The 23,949-nt window shown below is 40.3% G+C and overlaps 1 protein-coding gene across 1 annotated transcript in view; it reads left to right on the top strand.

The window, feature by feature from the left end:
- DOCK3 (dedicator of cytokinesis 3) overlaps positions 1–23,949 on the top strand; it is a 390,304-nt gene that overhangs the window by 317,344 nt on the left and 49,011 nt on the right. Inside the window, exons 26-28 of the mRNA XM_063113398.1 lie at positions 1,199–1,345; positions 3,365–3,463; positions 21,700–21,794. Of these exons, the coding sequence (XP_062969468.1) occupies positions 1,199–1,345; positions 3,365–3,463; positions 21,700–21,794 (341 nt within the window). The remainder of the gene's footprint in view (positions 1–1,198; positions 1,346–3,364; positions 3,464–21,699; positions 21,795–23,949) is intronic.

Here is a 23,949-nt window from a genome sequence, read left to right on the forward strand (position 1 = left end):
AAAGACAACTTTGGCCCCAAGAGCTGCTCTAATTCTCCATGTGGAATGGGGCAGAGTATAATTATAATATTGGATGAATGGGTAGAGGGAAGATGAAATTTAAACTTCATCAGAGGTATTAACTCTCTTGTCCATCTCTATATATTCAGGTTCTCAAACAGTGACTGGAACTTGGTAAATGCTTAATGAATGATAATTTAATGGATGGGTGGAGGATTGACATTAGGACCAGTAATAGTGGGCCGAGCCCGTGGCGCACTCGGGAGAGTGCGGTGCTGGAAGTGCAGCGATGCTCCCGCCGCGGGTTCGGATCCTATATAGAAATGGCTGGTGCACTCACTGGCTGAGCGCCGGTCACGAAAAAGACAAAAAAAAAAAAAAAAAAGGACCAGTAATAGTATAAAGATATTGGAGATGGGACAATGGGAATCGCTTTGTGATATCATTAAAAGCAAGGTACAGAATTTGATATGAATATGAGAGGTCTATAAAAGGATAACACAGACTTTTCCAAAATTCAGAGCCTGATGGGTGAGAAGCAACCCTCAGTGAGGAGACATGCTCCGTTGTTTTTGTGAAGGGACCAGAGAAAGATCCACTGAGATTAGAGTCCTTCAGGTGAACTAAGGAACACAAGCAAGAGAGCTGAGGAGCTAGAAAAGGGACCCAGGCATATCTGTGCAGCAGTCAGGGCTGGCAAAGATTGAGAGCACCCAAGCAGAAACCCTGTGGAGAAAACAGGGTCCTCAGAAAGATGAGTTACTTCTCTATGTGCGTTAGCACTAGTGAACGTGCTGTTGCCACATCCTGTGGTGGGAATACTTTACCATTTCTCAAAGTGTTAGCAGGGTAGTGCTTTCTCTGGACTATTCCAGGAAAATCAAAGAAAACATTTAACTCAGGACCTTTGCTTCTTCCGTGTACATCAAAATTAATGAATCTGCCTGAGTTTTAGAATTGTGACGCTAGGTTAGGGTAAGGTCCCAGCCACAATGCCTGGGCAACAGTGGCAGGTATGCCGCACCTCCTCTTAGAGCCCTTGTCCTGGGTTTCTTGACACTGCATGTTGTTGAGGCTGAGAGCCCGTTATTAAGAATCCAGTCAGAATAACCACTCTGACGTGGCTAACAGTAAGTGTTGCCAGCTGCACATCAGCCTGGCCTGGTGCTAATGTGTACTCTCTTGCTGCTCGCTCCAGGAGGCAGATGTCATGGAGGAAGTAGAGATGATGGTGGAGAGTCTCTTGGACGTGCTCTTGCAGACTCTGCTCACCATCATGAGCAAATCGCATGCTCAGGAGGCGGTAAGAGGGCAGCGGTGCCCACAGTGCACAGCCGAGATCACTGTTAGTAACTAACATCCAGGTTTTCTTGCCTTCTTTTCTAATCTGGGGCTCCTCCACATCACCCCACATCTTATCATCTCACCACCTTCATAGCCTTCCCTCCTGCATGATTGTCAGCATGCTGTCCTCTTTCCTTCTTGAATCTGACTCCCCTCTCCACAATGAAAGCTCTAGGTTCATACTCTTAGGAGTCTTCTTTAGGGCAGATTCAGGAAGTGCTTCTTGTCCCCTGTTTTCCTGCACACTGTTCCAGTTGGCCTTTGCGTTTGAGCCAAGTCATTTTCTGTAATGTGGAATGAAGCAGGGATGTAGTAACAACAAGAGCGTGAAGGTGAAAAGTAGACTATTCCTTTTAGGAACACTGTCAAACAGGATCTCTTAAATATGATGTGCAGGACAGAATAATTTTCTTAGAATTTCCTGTATCTACAAATTAGTTGCTTTTGTCCATAGTATTTGTGTATAAATTTCTAGCGTCAGGAAAAATGTGGTGAGATAGAATTGCACTGATGTTACTGAATAATGATTTTTTAAGATCTAATTAGAAGAGAAGCAAGCTCAGAAAGCCTCTCAGGAGGGGCAGAGAGATAGCACCTTAGGTCTCCTATTTCCCCACTCCCACACCCAGAGTGAACTTCTCAGCCCTGATGTGGGAACATTATAAACAGTTTTTGTAGAATCTTTCAGTTGGCATATGGGAGATTACAGTGCTCTCTTTGAAGAAAACCCTCCAAAGAGAGCACTATAATGGTAGCAAGCACCAGCATGCTAAGGAGAGCAGGGGGCATGCAGGGAACACGCGTATGTTCTGAAGCATTGGGCTTGGAAAGACTGTCTGCTCCCTTAGGGGCCCTTGTTGAGGGCACTCTCACTCCAGGTAAAAAACATGCACCCTGATATGTCCTGGTAACCTAGCCTTCTAACCAACACTTACACAGCCAGACTATGGGCCAGACTCTGCTTTAAGCACTTTACCAATATTAGCTCGTTTAGCAACACTAGTGAAATAATTCATTTTATATAGATTATAATGAAGATGATAACTATAATTTATTGAGCACCTCTTTATATACTGGAGTTTGTACTTAAATGCTTTATATATATAACTCATCTGACCCTCACAACAAGTGAATTATGGCTTATTATGCCCATTTTTCAGACATTCATGTACATGTCTATATTTTGCATACATATTTATGTAATAATTTCAGGGATCTAGAAAGGATTTGGGAGACTAAAAACTGTTGTCTAATTCCCATGAGTTTAAAAGCATTTGAAAATCATTTAAATGAAGTAATTTTCCTCCCTCCCATCTGGGGAGGCAGCCTGCTAGGAGGAGGCCATGCTTGGCTGCCCCATGCCAAAAATTACCATAAGATGGTCTTTAGAATCCTTAAAGCAGAGTTTTCTTCCGTGAATCCCAGTTGGAACTTGAGTAAATTTTGAATTCATATTTATCCTTAAATTTCTACTTGTCTTAAAACCCATAGCTTGTCTCCGCAGAAAGGTCAGTTTTGACTACATTGCCTTTCAGACAGTCACATTGATCTGCCGTGTTCCATTTGCCCAATCAAGTAACCGTGTGTAAGCTCTGGGAGGTCCCCAAGAATGTCCTTGTAGAGGCCTGGTCTAGTCTAGCAAGATGGGCAGGGTCCAAATTCTGTCCAGAGAAGGCCAAACTCCCTACATACTTCAGTACAGTGCCCTGGCAACAAGGGACTATTAAACCAAAACTTTCCTAGAAAAAAATGAAAATATTTGTCTCACTTTGCAGTACTACTTCTATAGATTAAGGTTTTTCAGTAACTCCACACTGCAGAGGCCTTATTAAAATTCCCAAGCCCTCTAGGTCTCCCTTGACAAAAAAGAAAGCTTATTTTCAGGGCCAGTGTTGTCACCTTTCTTTCATGATCATTGGGGCCATCTCAAACCCTCCCTTCTCTCCTTGTCCTCTGTGATTTGGGGGGAACACAGCCCTTGTGATTGGCTGTGCTAAGTGTGTTTTGGGTTGGTCCCCAGGGCGAGTATGTGTCCTGCCTTCTCTCACTGCTCCGCCAGATGTGTGACACCCATTTCCAGCACCTTCTGGACAACTTCCAGAGCAAAGATGAACTCAAGGTAGGCAGCAGAGCACTGGCCTTTCACCCAGGAAAGGAAGTGTGCAACCAAGACTTCTCAGTAGCTTTTCCCCTGCTAGGGGGATGAGTACAAGTGACCAGCTGTGCCAAGGGTGTAGGATTCACCAGAGCCCGGCTTTATAGCAGAGTGCAAGGCATCCAGAAGCTGAAAGCCAGCGGTGTCCTAACACAGCCAGACCCCAGAAACACTGGCAGTGTTCTCTGAGAGCAGCCCCATGACCATGTGTGTCTGTTAGAGGCAACTCTGGGCCACACTAGTTTTCAGCAAACCAGGACTCCTTCCTTTCTTAGGAACTTGGCAGTTCCCTTATATTTTGCCCCTGGAAACAAGGCTTCACTGTTTTGGTAACTAATAACGAGAGTACTAATGGTGACAACTTTTCTTCATTTAAATATATTTCTGGAAGAAACCTATAGGGAACAAAGGTGTGCACTGCCCATTGGCTGCCAGACTCTGGATCTGGAGCACGTAGGGACAGATAGCACAGAAAAATGGGCCTGGAATCCAGACAGCATACAAGCTGAGCATGGCATCAGCTGTGACAGACTCTTGGGATTTGTGTCTTTGCATTAGAGCATGCTACTCAGTCATCCCTGGTAAACGGGCTATGGCAAACTTTAGGTCTGTGCTCTGCCTTTATTCAGAACCAAGTCATTTGCATGTCAGTAATACATTTCACTGTTTTTCATTGTGTGATCTTTATTGACCATATTGTGTCAATTAACAAATATCAGCTGTCACTTTCTAGTATATGATCCTTCCTCCCTTTCTATAGACGTGAGTGTCTGCAGATTGGTATTATTAATTTGTTATAGTGAGGCCGATCTGTCATCTAAAAGGGATGAATCTTGACAGCCTTTGAAGCGAGCCAAAAGTCATCCAGAGCCCAGAGCCCACATTCAGGTCAAGCAATACTTGAGCTGGGGTGTGGAGCCTGAAAGTCCAGACTTGGCTATTCTAGATCATTTTCATCATGTGCGTGTGCATGCGTGCGTGCGTGTGTGTGTGTGTGTGTGTGTGTGTGTGTGTGTGTGTGTGTGTGTATTAACTGACAGGCTGGCATCATTTTCTTGCTCTTTAATTAAATGTTTATTTTTATCACAGCAATGTGTATACATAATTTAAAAAGCTAAAGCATAGTACAAAGCTTATAATATGAAACAGTGGTTCCCTGGCTGAGCCTGACTCATGTCTAGTCCCTACTCCCCATAGGGCAGCCACTTCAACTCTTCTGCTGTTCTTCAGGAAGCTTCTACTGCTATTTTTTAGATGTTAATTGTTAATTATTATCAATTTTCTTTTTCCTAAGAAAATGTGAATGATTCTCCCGAATCATTCTTCTCTCACACACTTCTTTCTTCCCATTCTTTCAGTGTTGTTTCCATGCATTTTTGTTTAAATTGGTAATCAGCTTTTCTTTATTACAGGTAGGTAAGTACTGTGGTGAGCCAAGAGCTATACTATGGATGTATTTACTTTCTTGAAAAACTTTTTGTTTTTCTGGAAATTAAATGCCCCTTATATTCTTGTTTGTTGTTTCATTTTGGCTTTCAAATTTGGCTATGATCCCCACTCTCACTATCTTTCTTATATACATCTTCTTCCAACTTTCCTCATGGTCAAATCTGTCAGATCATGTCAGGTCACTTCTTTTTTCCTAGAGACTTGTCCTCCTGTTTTGTTTCCATCTCTGTCTTTTGTGTTGGAGACTTTCCTCCTGTTTGTATACACTCCTGGATGTTAGTCTATATCTAAAAGTAAAATTCTTTGGTGCTGGAAAGGCTTGTCTCTGGCAGGCTTCCCTGAAGATGACCTAAGAGGATCCGACCTTTTGGTCAGAGCATCCCCTAATTCCTGTATCTGTAAGCCTGTTCTCTTGGACTTGTCCATTTTTCCAGAGAGGAATCCTGTACATCTCCTGGGAAAAGAACAGCCTACTAATGTTTTGGGAGCCAAATAGCAAAAAAGTGAGTCTTCTAGTTTGGAGGTAAACTTTTTCTCATTGCCTATAGGGCAGGGAAAGGCTGATTACCTAGTGACGCGAGATAGCAGAGAGGATGTTGAGGCAACTTTAAACTAATCTTCCTGTTCTTAGCCCTCATATCCCAGTTCCTCAGAGGTGGCTCGTGGTACCTCCAGTTTGTGTGCCTTCCATAGATTCTCGCTTCCTGTTGGCTTTCATCCCCAAAGGCTCTTGGCTGTTGGCTTTCTCAAGTCTATAAAATCAGTTAGCACAATTTCTTCTTTTTTAACTTTTTAATATTTGTTGATCTAATTTGATTAATGTCTTCTCTCCTGTTTTCTTTGTCTATGTGGGTCTGTGTATTTCTCTTTCTTGACTATCGTTTTAGAGGATTTGAGGAGAAGCAGACATGAAGGAATATGTTCAGTTCACTACATTGAAAATGGAGTTCTGTATATGTATTCCTTTTTTTATGACAGTATTATTGAGATATCATTTGCATACCATAAAATGCATACATTTAAAGTGTACAATTTAGTGTCTGTTTGATTATACCCATCTTAAAAGACATCACAAGTAATGAGATCAAGTTAATAATTTATACCTTCCCACAAGAAAAGCCCAGGACCAGATAACTTAATTGGCAAATTTTACCAGATGTTTGAAGAAGAATTAATACCATTCCTTCACAAACTCTTCCAAAAAATAGAAGAGGAGGGTACACTTCCCCAACTCATTTTAGGAGGTCAGTATTACTCTGATACAAAAACCAGATAAAGACATCAAAAGAATGAAAAAAAAAGAAAAAAGACATCACAAGAAAAGCAAACTATAGACCAATACTCCTTATGAATATAAACAATATCTTCAATAAAATACTAGCAAATCAAATCCACCAGTATAGTAAAAGGATTATATACTGTAATCAAGTGGGATTTATTCCAGAAATCAAGGTTAGATTAAAATATGACAGTCAATCAAGGAGTGACAACAGCAACATGATGGAATAGGAAGCTCCTTACTCTCCCTCCACCCACAGATGCACAAAATAAATATCTATTCATGGATCATCCTCCTGTCAGAGACCGGTTAAGAGACTGATTCCCACAGGGCAACTGAGAAAACATCCATATTGAATGGGTAGGAAAAGCCAAAGCACACTGGAGCGTGGACCCCACCCTTAGGACTGTACTATAAAATCAAGAAAGGAATTCCCAACACTCAGTTTCTCCCTATGGAGAGGAGGATTTGGACCTTACTTGTACCACCTTAACTCTGAGGTCCCCTAACTCACCAGTTTTGGCTCTTGATTCACCAATTTTGGGATTGGAGGAGATTAAACACATGTGAGTCTCTCTAGACGACAGGAAAAAAGTGATGGTTTTATAGAGGCACTTAAGCACTTCTGGGGATCATCCCCCAGGAGCAATATAGAAAAGGGACTTAAAAAAGGCAACTTCCTGTTTCTCCCTGGAGAGAGTTGATCACACACTCTTCCTTGGCTACTGGCAGCCTGGCTTCTAACTAAGTTGCATTGGGGAGTTAAAGGGGCAGACAAATATTAATCTGCTAGTCACCTGAGAAGCAGATTGGCACTTCTCAAGCCTTCTCCCCTGGCTTGCCCCCGTGATGACTCCAGGTCTTTTAATCTCTACTGGAAGGAGTGTGTCCACACATGAAGTACCCAAACTGTTACAGCTTCCACCCAAGGGACTGCATGCTCAACCTCCTAGCTCTGGGAGCAGAGGGAACTGGCATACATGTGTGTCTCTAGACACAGGGAAAAAATGACAATTTGATACGGGCTTGCAAATGCTTTTAGAGTTTCATCTTTTAGCAGCAGTGCAGAGAATGGGCTTTAAAAATGCAGCCCCCCGAAGGGGTGTATGAAACACTTTTTCAGTGGCTATTTGGTGGCCTGGCTTCTAATAACTTGCATTGGGAATTCAAAGGGACAGTAAGTATTAGCCCACTGGCAACCTGAGAAGCAGATTGATACTTCCCAAGCCTTTTCCTCCAGCTCACCCCAGCAATAACTCCAAGTCTGTTAGTCCCTCCTGGAAGGAGTTTTTCCATGCCTCAGGTGCCCCAACACTTGTAGCTTCTACCCAAGGGACTGTATCTTAAGCCTCCTACCTCTGGGAGCAGAGGGAAATAAGTACCATGATCCCCCCCTTGTCCATGCCAGGATACATTCCAAGACCCCCAGTGGATGCTTGAAACTGTGGATAGTACTGAGCCATATATGTACTTTTTTTTCACTATACATACATACTTATGATAAAGCTTAACTTATAAATTAAGCACAGTAAGAGATTTACAACAATAACTAATAATAAAATATAACAATTATAATATACTGTAATAAAAGTTATGTGAATGTTGTCTCTCAAAATACCTTACTGTACTCACCTATTTTCAAATCATTGTTGACAGCAGGAACCTGAAACCGTGGAAAGTGAAACCATGGATAAGGGGGGACTACTGTATATGTCAGTCTCTCTAAACCACAGAAAAACAGTGGCAGTTTTATATGGGTGCATAGACACTTCCAGGAGCTTCATTCCCCAGGAGTAGTGTAGAGAAGGGGCTTTTAAAGTACAGCTCCCTGTATCTCCCCAGAAAGGGTTATACCATGCATTGAGTGCCCCATCTTTTACTGCTGCCTCCTAAGAGACTCCATCCTAAATCTCTTAGCTCTGGGAACAGAAAGGACTAGGCAAATGTGAGTCTCACTAAGTCACAGAACATAGAAGTAGTTTTAAACAGGCACATAAACACTTCCAGGTGTTACACCCCTTGGAGAAATGTGGAAAAGGGGCAGAAATAGGCAGTTCCCATTTTTTTCCTCTGGAAGGGGCTTACAACACACAAGTCCAGTGGCTACTTGATGACCTGGCTTTTAATGAACTTGGATCATGGAGCCAACAGGGCAAACAGTAGTCATACAGCAGCCTAGACCACAGCTCAGCCTTTCATGAGCTTTTCCTCTGGCTCACCTGGTGGAAAATCCAGGTCTCCTCATTCCTCTTGAAAGGAATTTGGCCACACACTGAGTGCCACAATTTTTATAGCTCTCACCCAAGGGACTATCTCCTTAATGTTCCAGCTCTGTGAGTCCATGGAGCTTTGTGCTCCTGAGTGACTGTAGACCATGAAAACAGAGGTGGAAATACAATGGGCCCACTTCCAGCAACTATCTCCCCAGGATCAGAGGGTACAGCCTGAATGTGAATACAAGCATTTGCCATAGATCCTATTCCTGGCTTAGATAAATGCCCACACTTGGCTTCATCACACAATTGGAACCCACATTCAATACCCCAACTTATCCAGCTACACCTAGAGAGTCTGGCTTCTACCTTACCAGTCTGGGGGCAATGACAGGACATAACACATCCAAAGCTCCAGGAGGCCATCAAAAACAGCAGTATGGACAAACACAAAGATTTGACAGGCACCTTAAAAAGTCTCTGGCCAGATGGATTGGTGAGATCCCTCTCTTACATGAGGCCAGTTTGATAAGACTGGGAGAGCTAGTTGTCTTACGCAATACATAGAAACCAACACAGAGAGTTAAGGAAAGTGAATAAGAGGGAATATATTCCAAATAAAAGGATAAATCTTCGGAAACTGACTCAAGTGAAATGGAGGTATGTAGTTTTCCCAACAGTGAATTCAAAATAATGATCTTAAAGATAGATGCTCACTGAGATCAGAAGAGCAATGAAAGAACAATTTGAACAAAGAGAAAGTATTTAAGAAAGTACCAAATAAGTCATAGAGCTGAAGAATACTATGCCTGAAAAAAATTCAATATAGTTGTTCAACAACAGACTAGATCAAGCAGAAGAGAAGATCAGCAAACTCAAGGACAGGTCACTGAAAATTATACAATCTGAGGAGCAAAAAGGAAAAAATGAAAAAGAGTGAGGATAGTTTAAGAGACTTATGGTATGTCATCAAGCATAACAACATATACATTATTGGTGTACCAGAAGGAGGAGAGAGAGAGAGAAAGGGAGAGAAAACATAATTCAAATAAATAATGGCAGAAAACTTCCAAAGCCTGGGGAAGAAAATAGAAATCCAGATCCAGGAAGTTCCAAGGATACCAAATAAGATGAACCCAAAGAGACCCACACCGAGACACATCATAATCAAATAGTCAAAAGTTAAAGACAAAGGATTTTGAAAGCAAGGGAAAAGCAAAATTTTACATATAAAGGAGCCCCCATAAAATTGGTTGATTGTGGATTTTTCAGCAGAAACATTTCAGACCAGAAGGGAGAGGGATGATATATTCAAAATCCTGAAAGAAAAAAATTGACAGCTAAGAATACTATACCCAGCACCCCATCTTTAAAAAATGAAGGAGTGATAAGACTTTTGCAGACAAACAAAAGCTGAGATACTTTATCACCATTAGACCTACCTTGCAAGAAATGCTAAAGGGAGTTCTCTAAGCTGAAGGAAGAGGACACTAATTAATAACATGAAAACGTATGAAAGTATAAAAATCACTGGCAAAAGTAAGTACATTGTCAGATCTAAAGCACTCTAATGCTGTAATGATGGTAGGTAAATATCTCTAATATAAAGATCTTGCAAAACTATTAAAAACAACTAAAGCTACAATAGTTTGTCAAGGAATACAGATTATTAAAAAATGTAAATTGTGATGTCAAAAACATAAAACATGGGAGGAAAGGGAGGAAAAGTGTAGAGTTTGTGTACATGATCAAAGTTAAGTTGTTATTAAAATAGCCACTTATAAAATGTTTTATGTAAGCCTCAGGGTAACCAGAAAGCAAAAGCCTATAATCGATACACAAAAGATAAAAGGAAAAGATCCAGAGCATACCACTATAGAAAGCCATCAAATCACAAAGGAAGAAAGCAATAGAGCATGGAAGAAACAAAGGATCTAATACCCAGAGGAATGGAAATCATCAAGTCAAAGGTATACCTGTTCCCCAATGTTCATCGCAGCACTCTTTACAATAGCCAAGAGTTGGAACCAGCCCAAATGTCCATCATCAGATGAGTGGATACGGAAAATGTGGTACATCTACACAAGGGAATACTACTCAGCTATAAAAACGAATGAAATACTGCCATTTGCAACAACATGGATGGACCTTGAGAGAATTATATTAAGTGAAACAAGTCAGGTACAGAAAGAGAAATACCACATGTTCTCACTTATTGGTGGGAGGTAAAAATTAATATATAAATTCACACACACACACACACACACACACACACACAAAAAAAAACAAAAAAAAACCGGGGGGGGGGGGGAAGAAGATATAACAACCACAATTACTTGAAGTTGATACAACAAGCAAACAGAAAGGACATTGTTGGGGGGGAGGGGGGGAGGGAGAAGGGAGGGAGGTTTTGGTGATGGGGAGCAATAATCAGCCACAATGTATATCGACAAAATAAAATTTAAAAGAATAAAATAAAAGAAAGAAAAAAAGAAAGAAAAAGAAAAACAAAGGATCTAGAAAACAATTAACAAAATGGTACTAGTAAGTCCTTATCTGTCAATAATTACTTTTAATGTGTATTACTTCATTTCTGTTGCTTATAACAATACCTAAAACTGGGTACTTGATAAAGAAATGAAATTTATTTTGTACAGTTCAGAGGCCGGGAAGTCCACAGTCCAGGAGTTGCATCTGGTGAGGGCCTTCTGGCAACACAAGGCATTACATTGTGAGGAATGGCATAAGCAAGAGAGAACCTTCTCACTCACTCTCCTTATAAAGCCATCAGAACCATCAATATTACTTCACAAATGGATCGATCTATTCACAAGGGCACAGTTCTCACAATCTAATCACCTCTTAAAGGCACCATCTTTCAAATACTATAATAGGATTTCCCACTTAACACTTTTACAGTGGGGGTAAAGTTTCCAATACATGAACTTTTGGGGGACACATTTAACCCATAGTAGAATATAAATGTATTAAATTCTCCAATCAAAAGGCATAGGGCTGGCTGATTAGCTAAGTTGGTTAGAGCATAGCCTTATAACATCAAGGTGATGGGTTCTGATCCCTGTGCCAGCCAGTTGTGCCACCCCCCCTCCAAAAAAAAGGATAGAGTGGCTGAATGGATCAAAAAATGAAAACAAAACATAGCTAAATGATGCCTACAAGAGACTCACTTCACTTTAAAGGACACTTATAGACTGAAAGTGAAGGGATGGAGAAAGATATTCCATGCAAATGGGAACAAAAAGGAATCAGGATAGCTAAACTCCTTTCAGACAAAATAGACTATAGGTCAATAACTGCAAAAAGAGACAATGTCATATAGAGATAAAGGGGTCAGTTTACCAAAAGGATGTAACAATTGTAAATATATGTTCACCCTACAGTGAAGCACCTAAATACAGATGCTCCTCAACTTACAATGGGGTTACATTCAAGTAAACCCATCATAAGCTGACAATAATCATAAGTCAAAAATGCATTTAATACACTGAAGAAACCGATCCTAAAGTCAGAAAATCATGAGTCAAACCATGGTAAGTCCAGATGCTTCTAGTCTAAAAACCATAAGTCAAACTGTTAAGTCAGGGATTGTCTGTATATAAAGCAAATATTAAGGCATCTTAAGGAAGACAGATTACAACACGATGATAGCAGAGGATTTCAATACCCCACATTCAGCAGTAGCTCATTTAGACAGGAAACATTGGACTTGAACTATACTTTAGACCAAATGGACCTAACAGACATATATAGAACATTCCACTAAACAGCAACAGAATACACATTCTTCTTAAGTGCACATGGAACATTCTGCAGGACAGAACATCTGTTAGTCCAAAAAACAAGCCAACAAATAAAGAAGATCAAAATTATATCAAGTATCTTTTCTGGCTACAAAGGTGTGAAACTGGAAGTCAATAACAGGAGGAATCATGGAAGATTAACAAATAATGTGGAAATTAAACAATGCAACCAAACAACTATTGGGTCAAAGAAGAAATTAAAGAGGGGGTTTAAAAATATCTTGAGACAAAGGAAAATGGAAGTACAATATACCAAAACATATGAGATGCAGTAAAGGCAGTTTTAAGAGGGAAGTTGATAGCAATAAACACCTACATCAAAAAAGAAAATGATCTCAAATAGACAACCTAATGTTACCACAAGGAACTAGAAAAAGAACTAAGCCCAAAGTTAGTAGAAGGAATGAAATCACAAAGTTCAGAGCAGAAATAAGTGAAATGGAGACTAGAAGAACTATAGAAAAGACCGGTAAACTAAGAGTTGGTTTTTTGAAAAGCTAAACAAAATTGACAAATTCTTAGCTAGACTAAGAAAAAAGGAAAGAGGACACCTATAAATAAAATCAAATGAAAGAGGAGACATTACAACTGGTAATATGGAAATGCAAAGGATAAGGAGAAACTACTATGAGCAATTATTCCAACAAATTGGACAACATAGAAGAAATGGATGCATTCCTAGAAGCATATAACCTACCAAGACTGAATCACAAACAAATTGGAAAGCGGAACAGACCAGAAATGAGTAAGGAGATTGAATCAGTAATTAATTAAAAGTCTCCCATCAAAAATGAAAAAAGCCCAGTAACAGGTGGTATTACAGCTGAATTCTGCCAGACATTCAAAGAAGAACTAATACCAATACTTCTCAAACTCTTCCAGAAAATTGAAGAGGAGGAAGTACTTCCAAACTCATTTTATGAGGTAAGCATTACCCTGATACCAAAGCCAGACAAAGACCATTACAAGACAAGTACAGGCCACTGTCACTGATGAACATAGATGTAAAAATCCTCAACAAAATACTAGCAAATTGTATTCAACAGTGCATTAAAAACATTCACTGCAATCAAGTGGGATTTGTCCCTGGGGTGCAAGGTTGGCCCAACATTCACAAATCAATAAATGTAACTCACCATATTAACAGAATGAAGGATTAAAAACCAAATGATTACCTCAATGGATGCAGAAAAAATATGTGACAAAATTCACCATCCTTTCATGGTAAAAACTCTCAAAAATTAGGTAAAGAAGCAATGTTCCTCAACTCAGTAAAGGCTGTTATATGACAAGCCCACAGCCAACATCATACTGAATGGTGAAAAGTTGAAAGCTTTTTCTGTAAGATCAGGAACAAGTCAAGGCTGCCCAATCTCACCACTTGTGTTGAGTATAGTACCGAAAGTCCAGCCAGAGCAATTAGGCAAGAGAAAGAAATGAAAGGCACCAAATAGTAAAGGATGAAGTCAAATTGTCTGTTTGCTGACAACATGATCTTATATAGAAAATTCTAAAGACTACACCAAAAAAAACACAAAAACTGTTAGAAATGTAAACGAATTCAGTAAAGTTGCAGGTACAAAATCAACATACAAAAATCAGTAACATCTCTATACATGAACAATGAACAACCTGAAAAAGAAATTAAGAAAACAATCCCTTTTAAAATAGTATTTTTTAAAAAAAACTTAGTAAGTTTGACCAAGGAAGTGAAAGACCTGCATGTTGAAAACTATAAAACATTGATGAAGAAAAATGAAGATGACACAAATAAATGGAAAGATATGCTGTGTTCATGGCTTGGAACAATTAGTATTACTAAAATGTTTGTACTACCCAAAGCAATGTACAGATTCAGTGCAATCTCTGTCAAAAGTCCAATGTCATTCTTCACAAAAATAGAAAAAAAAAAACCCAAAATTTGTATGGAACCACAAAAGACCCCTAATAGCCAAAGCAATCTTGACTCAAAAGAACAAAACTGGAGGCATCACATTACCAGATTTCAAAATATATTACGAAGCCTATAGTAATCAAAACAGCATGGTACTGGCATTTAAAAAAAAAAAAAAGACACATTGACCAGTGGAATAGGATAGAGAGCCCAGAAATAAACCCGGATATCTACAGTCAATTGATTTTCAACAAAGGTGCCAACGACACACAATGGGGAAAGGACGTCTCTTCAATAAATGGTGTAGGGAAAACTATATCCACATACAGAAGAATGAAAATCAATCCTCATCTTACCCCTTGTACAAGAATCAACTCAGAATGGATTAATGATTTTAACATAAGGCCTGCAACTATAGGAGAAAACATAGGGAGAAATCTCCATTACATTGGTCTGGGTGGTGATTTCATGGAAATGATCCCAAAAGCAAGGGCAACAAAAGCAAAAATAGACAAACGGGATTACATTAAACTAAAAAGATTCTGCACAGCAAAGGAACAGTAGAGTGAAGAGACAACACACAGATTGGGAGAAAATATTTGTAAGTCATATATTAGATAAGGGGCTAATATACAAAATATATAAGAACCTCAAACTATTCGATAGCAAGAAAACAATGCTATTTTGAAAGTGGGCAAAACAGTGACAACTACCGAGCCACTGCAGGAAGCACCCCAGGCTTTCCCAAGCTGGGGTGGTGGGGGGTAAAGGGCCTCGGCCACACACACCCCGACACCTGCAACCAGCCTAGCAACCACCACCGAGCTGCAGCAAGAAGGGCAACGGATTCCCAAGCTGGGATGGTGGGGGGTGAGGGCTTTTGTTACACCCCTCTGACATCTGCACCCAGCCCTGCAGTGACCAAGCCACTGCTGGAAGCCCCCTGGTCTCCCCTGTGGGAATGAGGGGGATGCCACAGGCCTCAATCCCACCCCTCTTCCTCCTCCTCCCATCCAATTTCCTTCCCCTTTCCTCTCTCACCCTCCCTCCCAGCTGCTCCACAACAACATCATAGAATGAAAAAAATAATATTAATTTTAAAAAATTATAACATACTCCATAAATATGTACAATCAATGCGTGTTCATTAAAAAATAAATTCCCTTAAAAAAAAAGGCAAAGGAATTGAGTAGACATTTCTCAAAGGAAGACATACAAATGGCCAACAAAATTATTAAAATGCTCAACATCTCTAATTCTCAGAGAAATGCAAATTAAAACTACAGTGACATATCTTCTCACACCTGTTAGATTGTCTATTATCAAAAAGATGAAAGGACGTTTCTCCAAAGAAGAAAGCACATAAACACACATAGCCAGTTAAGCATAAGAAAAGATATTCAGCATCAATTAGTCATTAGGGAAATTCAAATCAAAACCACAATAAGACTCTCCCTTCACACTGAAAGTAGATATAATAAAAAAGACAGATATTGGTATTAATTCTTCTTTAAACATTTGACAGAATTCACCAGTGAAGCCAGATAGTCCTGGAATTTTTTTTTTTTGTGGGAAGCCTTTTAATTAAATTCTCTCTCTTCACTTGTAATAGGTCTATTCAGATTTCCTATTTTTTTCTTGAATGAGTTTTGGTAGTTTGTAACTTTCTAAGAATTTGTTCATTTCGTCTATGTTGTGTAATTTGTTGGCATGCATTTATTCATAGTAGAACCTTGTAATCCTTTTTAGCTCTGTAACAGTGGTAATGATGTCCCTTATTTTGTCCCTAATTTTAACCATTTAAGTCCTTTCTCTTTTTTTTTCTTGGTCAGCCTAACTGAACTTTTCTCAATTTTTTTGATCTTTTCAAAGAACCAACTTTAAGTTTCATTTTTTTTCTATTCTTTATTTCATTTATTTGTGTTCTAATTTTTATCATTTTCTTTCTTTTGTTTGCTTTAGATTTATTTTACTCTTAGTTTCTTAAGCTGGAAGGTAGGTTATTGATTTGAGATATTTCTTCTTTTTTTTCTTTTTAAAATTTTTTTATTGAATCATAATTGATTATACATATTTTGGGGATTTGATGTTGACATACGTTGATCAAATCAATATTACTAGTATGTATATTGTTACAAATTGTACTTATTCTTTATGCCCCTTGTCCAATCTCTCCCCATCCCCCTCTCCCTCCCCCCTCCCACCACTGATAACCCTAGATTTCTTCTCTCCCTCTGAAATGATAATGGTTACTCTGTTTATTTGTTGCCTCGATGATCTGTCCAATGATGAAAGGTGTGTTCAGGTCCCCCGATGTTATCATAGAGCAGATGCATCTTCTGTCACTCTGGAATAGGCTTTGTGGAGAGAGACATCCTATTCTTTTCTTGGTCTTTGCTGGTGATTCTCCTTGTGTCAATGCACTACAGTGGCTGGTGGGCCATCTGCGTGGTGGTTGTGATGTCTAGCCACTTTTGTGACAGCCATGGTTACTGTGGTGGCTGTGGTGGGCCACCCACATGGAGGTGATGTTTTTCGCATGCTCCTTAGTGCTGGTGGTGTGCCTGGTTGTGGGGAGGTCCAGTCCTTGGCTCCATACCCCAGGTGCCCGGGTAAGCCCCTGAGGCACTGGTAGTGTGCTTGGTTGTGGGCAGGGGTGTCCAGTCCCCAGCTTGATGCCCTGGGCCCCCAGGTGGGGCCCTTGAGGCACTGGTGGTGTGCCTGGTTGTGGGCAGGGAGTGTCCAGTCACCGGTTCAATGCCCTGGGCCCCTGGGTGGGGCCCTGAGGTGCTGACAGCGTGCCTAGGTATGGGAGTGGAGCTGGTCCCCAGATCCAAGCCTTAGGTCCCTGGGCAGACCCAAAGGCACTGGCAGTGTTTGTGGTTGTGGGTGGGTGGTCTGGTCCACAGATCCATGCCTCAGGTCCCCTGGTGGCCCCAAGGCACTGGTGGTATGCCTGGGCCAGAACTAATTTTTTGTCCTTTGCTTACTTCTAAAATGGGGGAACTTCCTGTGGGAACTAGTACTTGAGCTGTGTTGTTGAGCTAAATTGCTGCTTTGCTGCTGTTTCCCTAAAGAAGACTTTTTGTGCAGCTCAGGGTTTAATGGTTGACCTTATATGTACTTCCAGCTCTCCAGAGACTGGGTGCACCTGGGTTGTGTAGAAACTCTGATCTGGGCCTCAGTCTTTTCATCAAACTGCACCCCATGCAGTTCTGCATTCCTGACCAGTCTCCTATGAGTGGTCCTGCGCTGATTGGGGGGCAGATTGGTTGTCCTTGCTGTGTCCCATTGTTCTCCCGGGGGTCCTGTCTCCCCCACTGCCCATGCTCCAAATACTTCCCATGGGATGGGCCCTGCGCCGGTCCCATGCCATGACTCACTGGCCTCTGAATGTCTCCCCTTTTTCAGCTGTTCTGGCTCCTTGCTCCTGTGTGGGTCTGTGGGAACTCTATTAGTGGTCTTGTTGTCCTGGGGGCCACCAAGGCCCTCTTCTCCCCTGCTTCCTCCAAGCAACTCCATTCAAAGGTCACAGCTGTGGCTTCTGCCGGCTCCTGCTCCATGTGCGCAGCTGTTCCAGCCTTAAAGTGGCCATGGCCCGAAACACCTGGGGCAGTTTTTTTCTTTCTCTCATCGTGGCTTCTCCCCCTTCATGGACTCGGTAGGTCTCTCCTCCTCTTTCCCTGAGCTCCAGCAGCCCCAGCTTGGCTGTTGTTATTCTTATAGTTGTAAATTGGTTGATTTGTGGGAGAGAGTGATGCTGGGGACCGTCTGTACAGCCATCTTGACTGGAACTCCAACGTGTCCCTTCTCTTCTTTTTTATATAAGCACTTACAGCTATAAATTTTCCTCTAAGCACTGTTTTTACTTTTATCCCATAAATTTTGGTGTGTTGTGTTTTCACTTTTATTAGTCTCAAAGTATTTTCTAATTTCCCTTGTGATTTCTCCTTTGACCCATCGATTATTTGGGAGTCTGCTGTTTAATTCCACATAGTTTTTATTTTCCCAAATTTGCTTCTGTTATTGTCTTTTTGCTCCCATAGTGGTTGGAAAACATACTTTGTATGATTTCAGTTCTTTTAAATTTATTGAGGTTTGCCTAACATGGTCCATCCTAGAGAAGAGAATGCCTATATTTTTCTGTGTGCATTTGAGAAGAATATGTCTGTTCCGCTATTGTTAGGTAGAGTGTTCTATACATGTCTGTTAGGTCTAGTTAGTTTTTAATATTGTTCAAGTTTTCTGTTTCCTTGCTGATCTCTATCTAGTTCTTACATTACTGGAAGTTGTATATTGAAATCTTCAACTATTGTTGAATTGTCTACTTTTACTTTCCATTCTGTCAGTTTTTGCTTCATGTATTTTTGGACTCTGTTTTTAGGTGCATATATGTTTATAATTATGTTTTCCAGACAGATGGGCTCTTTTATTATTATAAAATGTCCTTCTTTGTCTCTAGTAGTAATTTTTATCTTAAAGTCTATAATATCTGATGCTAGTTTAACCACACACTTCTCTTTTGGATACTATTTTCGTGGCATATGTTTTTTATCCTTTTACTTTCAGTGTATTTGTGTCTTTGAATCTCAAGTGTGTACCTTGGAGACATAGTTAGATTATTTTTTCAAATTCATTCCTCCCAACTCTGCCTTTTGATTGTAATGTTTAATCCATTTACATTTACTGTAATTACCCATAAGGTAGGATCCTGCCATTTTGCTATTTGTTTTATGTAGGCCTTATATAACCTTTGTTTCTCTGTGTTTCCATTACTGCCTTCTTTTGTGTTAAATATTCTTAGTATGACATTTTAATATTTACATTTTTTATGGTGTATATATATAAAAATATTTTTCAAGTTATTTTCATAGTGGTTGACCTGGGAATTACAATTAATGTCTTAACCTAAAACAACCTAGTTTGGATTAATACTAGTTTAGTTTGAATAGCATACAAAAACTTTGCTCCATTATAGCTCTGTTCCTTCCCCACTTCTTTATATTATTATTGCCATACAAATTACGTCTTTATATAATTTCATCAGCACACCTTTGTGTGTGCTCTTTATTTCTTCACATGGATTCAAGTTACTGTCTAATGCCATTTTATTTAATTCTGAGGGACTCTCAGTAGTATTTTTTTATAGTGCAAATCTAAAGATAGTGTATTCTCTCAGTTTTCGTTTATCTGAGACTGTCTTAATTTCTTCTTCGTTTTTGAATTATAGTTTTGCTAGATATAGGGTTCTTGGTTGACAGTTTTTCTTTCAGCACTTTTAATATTCTGCCTCTGTCCTCCATTATATCTGCTGATAATCTTGTTAATCTTATTGAAGATCATTTGTACATGATGAGTCATTTTTCTCTTGTTGCTTTCAAGATTTTCTTTGGTTTTGGCTTTGACAGTTTGATTTTGATGTGTCCATATGTGGATCTCTTTGATTTTATCCCATTTGGAGTTCACTGAGCTCCTTGGATGTGTAGATTAAACATTTTTTTAAATCAAATTTGGTAAGTTTTGGCCATTATTTCTTCAAATATTATTTCTCTCTCTATTCTGTCTTTCTGGCACTCCCAATATGTGTATATTTGTTTTTGTTTTTGTTTTTGGTGGGTTTTTTTTGCCTTTTTTTTTTGTGACCGGCACTCAGCCAGTGAGTGCACCCGCCATTCCTATATAGGATCCGAACCCGCGGCAGGAGCATCGCCGCGCTCCCAGCGCCGCACTCTCCCAAGTGCGCCACGGGCTCGGCCCCCAATATGTGTATATTTGGATGCTTAATGACGTCCACAGGTTTCTGAGGCTCTGTTCATTTTTCTCCATCCTTTTCTCTTTCTGTTTCTCTGACTAGATAATCTCAGTTAACCTGTCTTCACATTTCTGAATCTTTCTTCTGCTAGCTCAAATCTGCTGTTTAACCCCTGTAGTGAATTTTTCATTTTAGTTATTATACTTTTCAACTCCAGAATTTCTATTTGATACTTTTAAAATAATTTCTGTCTTTTTTATTGATATTCTCTATTTGGTAAGACATCGTTCTTAGGCTTTTCTTTAATTCTTTAGGCATGATTTCCTTCAGTTCTTTGAATGTATTTATAACTGCTGTCTTAAAGTCATTTTCTAGTAAGTCCAACATTTGAGCTACCTCAGGGAAAGTTTCTATTGACTTCTTTTTTCCAGTATGTGGTACATACTTTCCTAGTTCTTTTTATGTCTTATAAATTTTTGTTAAAAACCACACATTTTAAGTAATATGGCAACTCTGGAAATCAAAGCTACTCTCCCCCCCACCCACACACTTCTAGAACTTGTTGTTGCTTTTTATTGTTTTTTCTTGTTTGTTTCTTTAGCGACTTTCCTGGACTCGTTCTTTAATATCTCTATTCTTTATTGTTTGCAGCCACTGAAGACTTCATTCAGTTATATTAATGATCAGCTAATAACTGGACAGAGATTTTCCTAAATGCCTTAAATCAATAAGTCTCCACACTTTTCTTAGGTGCTCTGTGCGTGTGTATGTGTGTGTGTTGCAGTTCTCCTTTATTGCTCCAGCAGTTTAAAACTATGTCTTAGCCTTCACTTCCTTCTTACACAGAGCCTCAGAGTCAGCCAGAGGTGAGAGATTACAGCTTCTCAGGTTTTCCTGGGAATGTGCACAGCCCTGCACATGTGTGTGGTCTTCTAGATTCCCAGGAATATGTCAGAGCTTTTCAAAGCCCCTATAGATATTTCATTTCCCAGATTATCCTTGAAATTTTTTGGCCATTCTCTTATTTTCCCCCATTGATATGGCTGCTTTATGCAGCTGGGACGTTAAATAATAATTCTGTGGGGATGGGGCTTTTTTAGGAGCTCCAAAAATCATTCTGTCCCTTCCATTAGCTGCTAGGCTGCTGGTTTTTACAACTGATGTAGTTCCACAGCTACTTGTTTCAAGGCTGCCATGGAGGTGAGGAGAGAGAAGGGATAGGAGTAGAGTGAGTTAAAATGCACCAAAGCTTACTGTTGTTACTAGGATTCATCTATTTTTCTTGAATAAAGACTCCTCAGATTGTTGCAAGCCTTTGGTTAACCACCTCATTGCTTTCATGGAGGAGCAGATTTTCAGAGGTCTTTACTCTGCCATTCCTAAAGTGCTTCTCTAATTAATGTGTTCTTAATATCCAAAAAAAGTATGCTCTTACAATCAAGTGCTCAGGGGCCATGCCCCCAAGAATGAGACCCATGGACTGCATCAGACACCAGTTTGACTGTACCCTAGTATTTCCTTTGCTTTTGGATTTGGGGCACCGTGGGTATATAGAATGGTGTAGAGCTCCCTCTGTTCTGTCCAGTTAGGGTTTGCTCCCATATGACCTGTGAAAGTGCCCAGAACTCACTCCATGTAGCCTTCTAAGAGAGAACCAACTCACAGAGGGAACCAGAATCTAACCCACTGGTCCCACCCATTCTCATAATCAGGAAGGGCCTACTGAGGAAATGCATGCTGTGGTGGTGGTGGTGATGGTGATATCTCATGCCAGCTTTTCCTTTATGGCCAGGAATTCCTGCTGAAGATTTTCTGTGTGTTCCGGAACCTGATGAAGATGAGTGTCTTCCCTCGAGACTGGATGGTGATGAGACTGCTCACAAGCAAGTGAGTATGGAAGGCTTTGCACCAGCATTCACAAAGCTGTGTTCAGACTAAGGAGAGTGTGTGCATTTGGGAGAGATAAAGAGAGAACAAGACAGAGGTGAAGGCTAAGGCCATGGGAACAGAGAGGAGAGGGCGAATGGGTAAAATGCTTGAACACACAATCAGTAGGACTTGGCCATTGACCATAAGAACGAGGAGAGGAAAGAATCAGAGATAATTCAAAAATTGAGTCTGAGTGCCTGGAATATGACAGCATAGTAAGGATAGAAAAGGAAATGTTAAGGATGTGAAATGTAATAGTCAGAGAAAGGTTTCTCCTTGAGGAAGTCCTGCTCTGTGGCCTATTGGCCTCTGCTGCTCTATAGCTTTAGTTGTCCCAAACCTTCCCCTCAATTTAAGTTGTGTTGTCTGCCAGACGGTGCTTGCCTCCCAAAGCTACTGCCCATTACCTACCTGAGACCTGGTGCAAGGCTCTCACCACTTCTGACTGCTAACATGGAATTCAGTCTAAGGCTGATCCTAATCTGCTTGCCCATTTATTTTTCTAGCCTGTGCTTCCTCTTGGCAAACCAGATGATTGATACATGTGGTAAGGGGCTGGCTCATTTGGTTTCCCTCTACTGAGGAGAAGGCTACTTGGCCTTCACTCTGTAGCCCGCTGCCTCCTCCCACTGATCTGTCTTTTATGTTGACATTATATAGAATGTTGTGAAATTATTTATGTTAGATATATTAGCAAGGTACCAGCATAAGTACCTTTTATAGGTCTCTGTCTCTCTTTTTTTCTTTTTTTCCTCTTTTTTCTTTTTATAGGTCTCTCTCTCTCTCTCTCTCTCTCTCTTTTTTCCCCCCCAGAACTGCAAATGTTTTATACAGAAGAATCATAAACAAAGTTACAGAGATATTTCCTTAAATAGTGGACTTTCCATTTGAGTTCATCTTGGTTTTTAACATCTTAGTTCTATTCAGAGCACTTTAGATTCTCCAGTCTATCCTGCAGGAGCAGCCTCTTTTATCAGGGCTTTTACCCTTCAAATTTGTCACCATCTCTGTTGGTAGACAAGTTTGTCTAGTGCACTGTTTTTGCCTTGTCCCTCTTCTGCACAAAAGCCACTGTTAGATATAAGTCCCTTTGTCAGGCAGCCAAGGCCCTCTGTAATCAAACCCTTACCTACCTGTCCCATTTCACTTCCTCTCCACTTCACTCTCCAGTTCCATCAGGGCAGCCTCCCATTACCCCTTGCATGTTCCAGGGCTAAAATTAAGAGTGATATTCTAGACCCAGGACTTAAATCAAATGACTTATAGATGAAAATAATGGTATATGACAAAAACAAGAATTACATAATTATAAACCTCTATTATCAAGTAAAATAATAAAATTATACTCTTAAGTACTAAAAAGTGATCAATAATATGTGTTGATTACCCAGAGATCCCCAAAATACTACAATCACTCTTTGAACTAGAAGAAACCTTAAAGAACCATCAAACCCTACCCCCTTCCTTTTATAGGCGAGTAAATTGATGCCCAGAGAAAAGTACCAAGGCCAGGTAATGGCAGAGTTAGACCTAGAACCCACTGATATCCTGTGCTGTCCTGCCAACTATGGGGTAGGAAAAACTGGAGTTTATGCTATCTTCTGTTTCCTTTTGTTTTAGTCTGTTTTGTGTTGCTATAACAGAAATACCTGAGACTGGGTAATTTATAAGGAAAAGAGGTGTATTTGGCTTACGATTCTGGGACAGCTGCATCTGGCATGGGCCTCAGGCTGCTTCCACTCATGGCAGAAAAGCGGCAGGCAGCTGGCGGGTACAAGCAAATCACATGGCGAGAAAGGAAGCAAGAGAGAGAGAGGGTGCCAGGGTCTTTTTAAACAACGAGCTCTCGCAGGAACTAATAGAGCAAGAACTCACTCATTAATCCTCCCTCCCCCAGGGAGAGCATTAATCCATTCATGAGGGATCTGCCCCCATGACTCAATCAGTTTCCAGCATTGCCAAACTGGGGATCAAATTTCCACCTGAGTTTTAGAGGGGACAACACATCCAAACTCCATCACCTTTATAGTCACATCTTACATGGGAGCAAGTTATACTCAAGAAGTTTACACACAGGTCACAGACAACTCATGCTAAGCTATCACATGACATT

This window comes from Cynocephalus volans, chromosome 11, assembly GCF_027409185.1.
Source record: "Cynocephalus volans isolate mCynVol1 chromosome 11, mCynVol1.pri, whole genome shotgun sequence".
Taxonomy (NCBI): domain Eukaryota; kingdom Metazoa; phylum Chordata; class Mammalia; order Dermoptera; family Cynocephalidae; genus Cynocephalus; species Cynocephalus volans.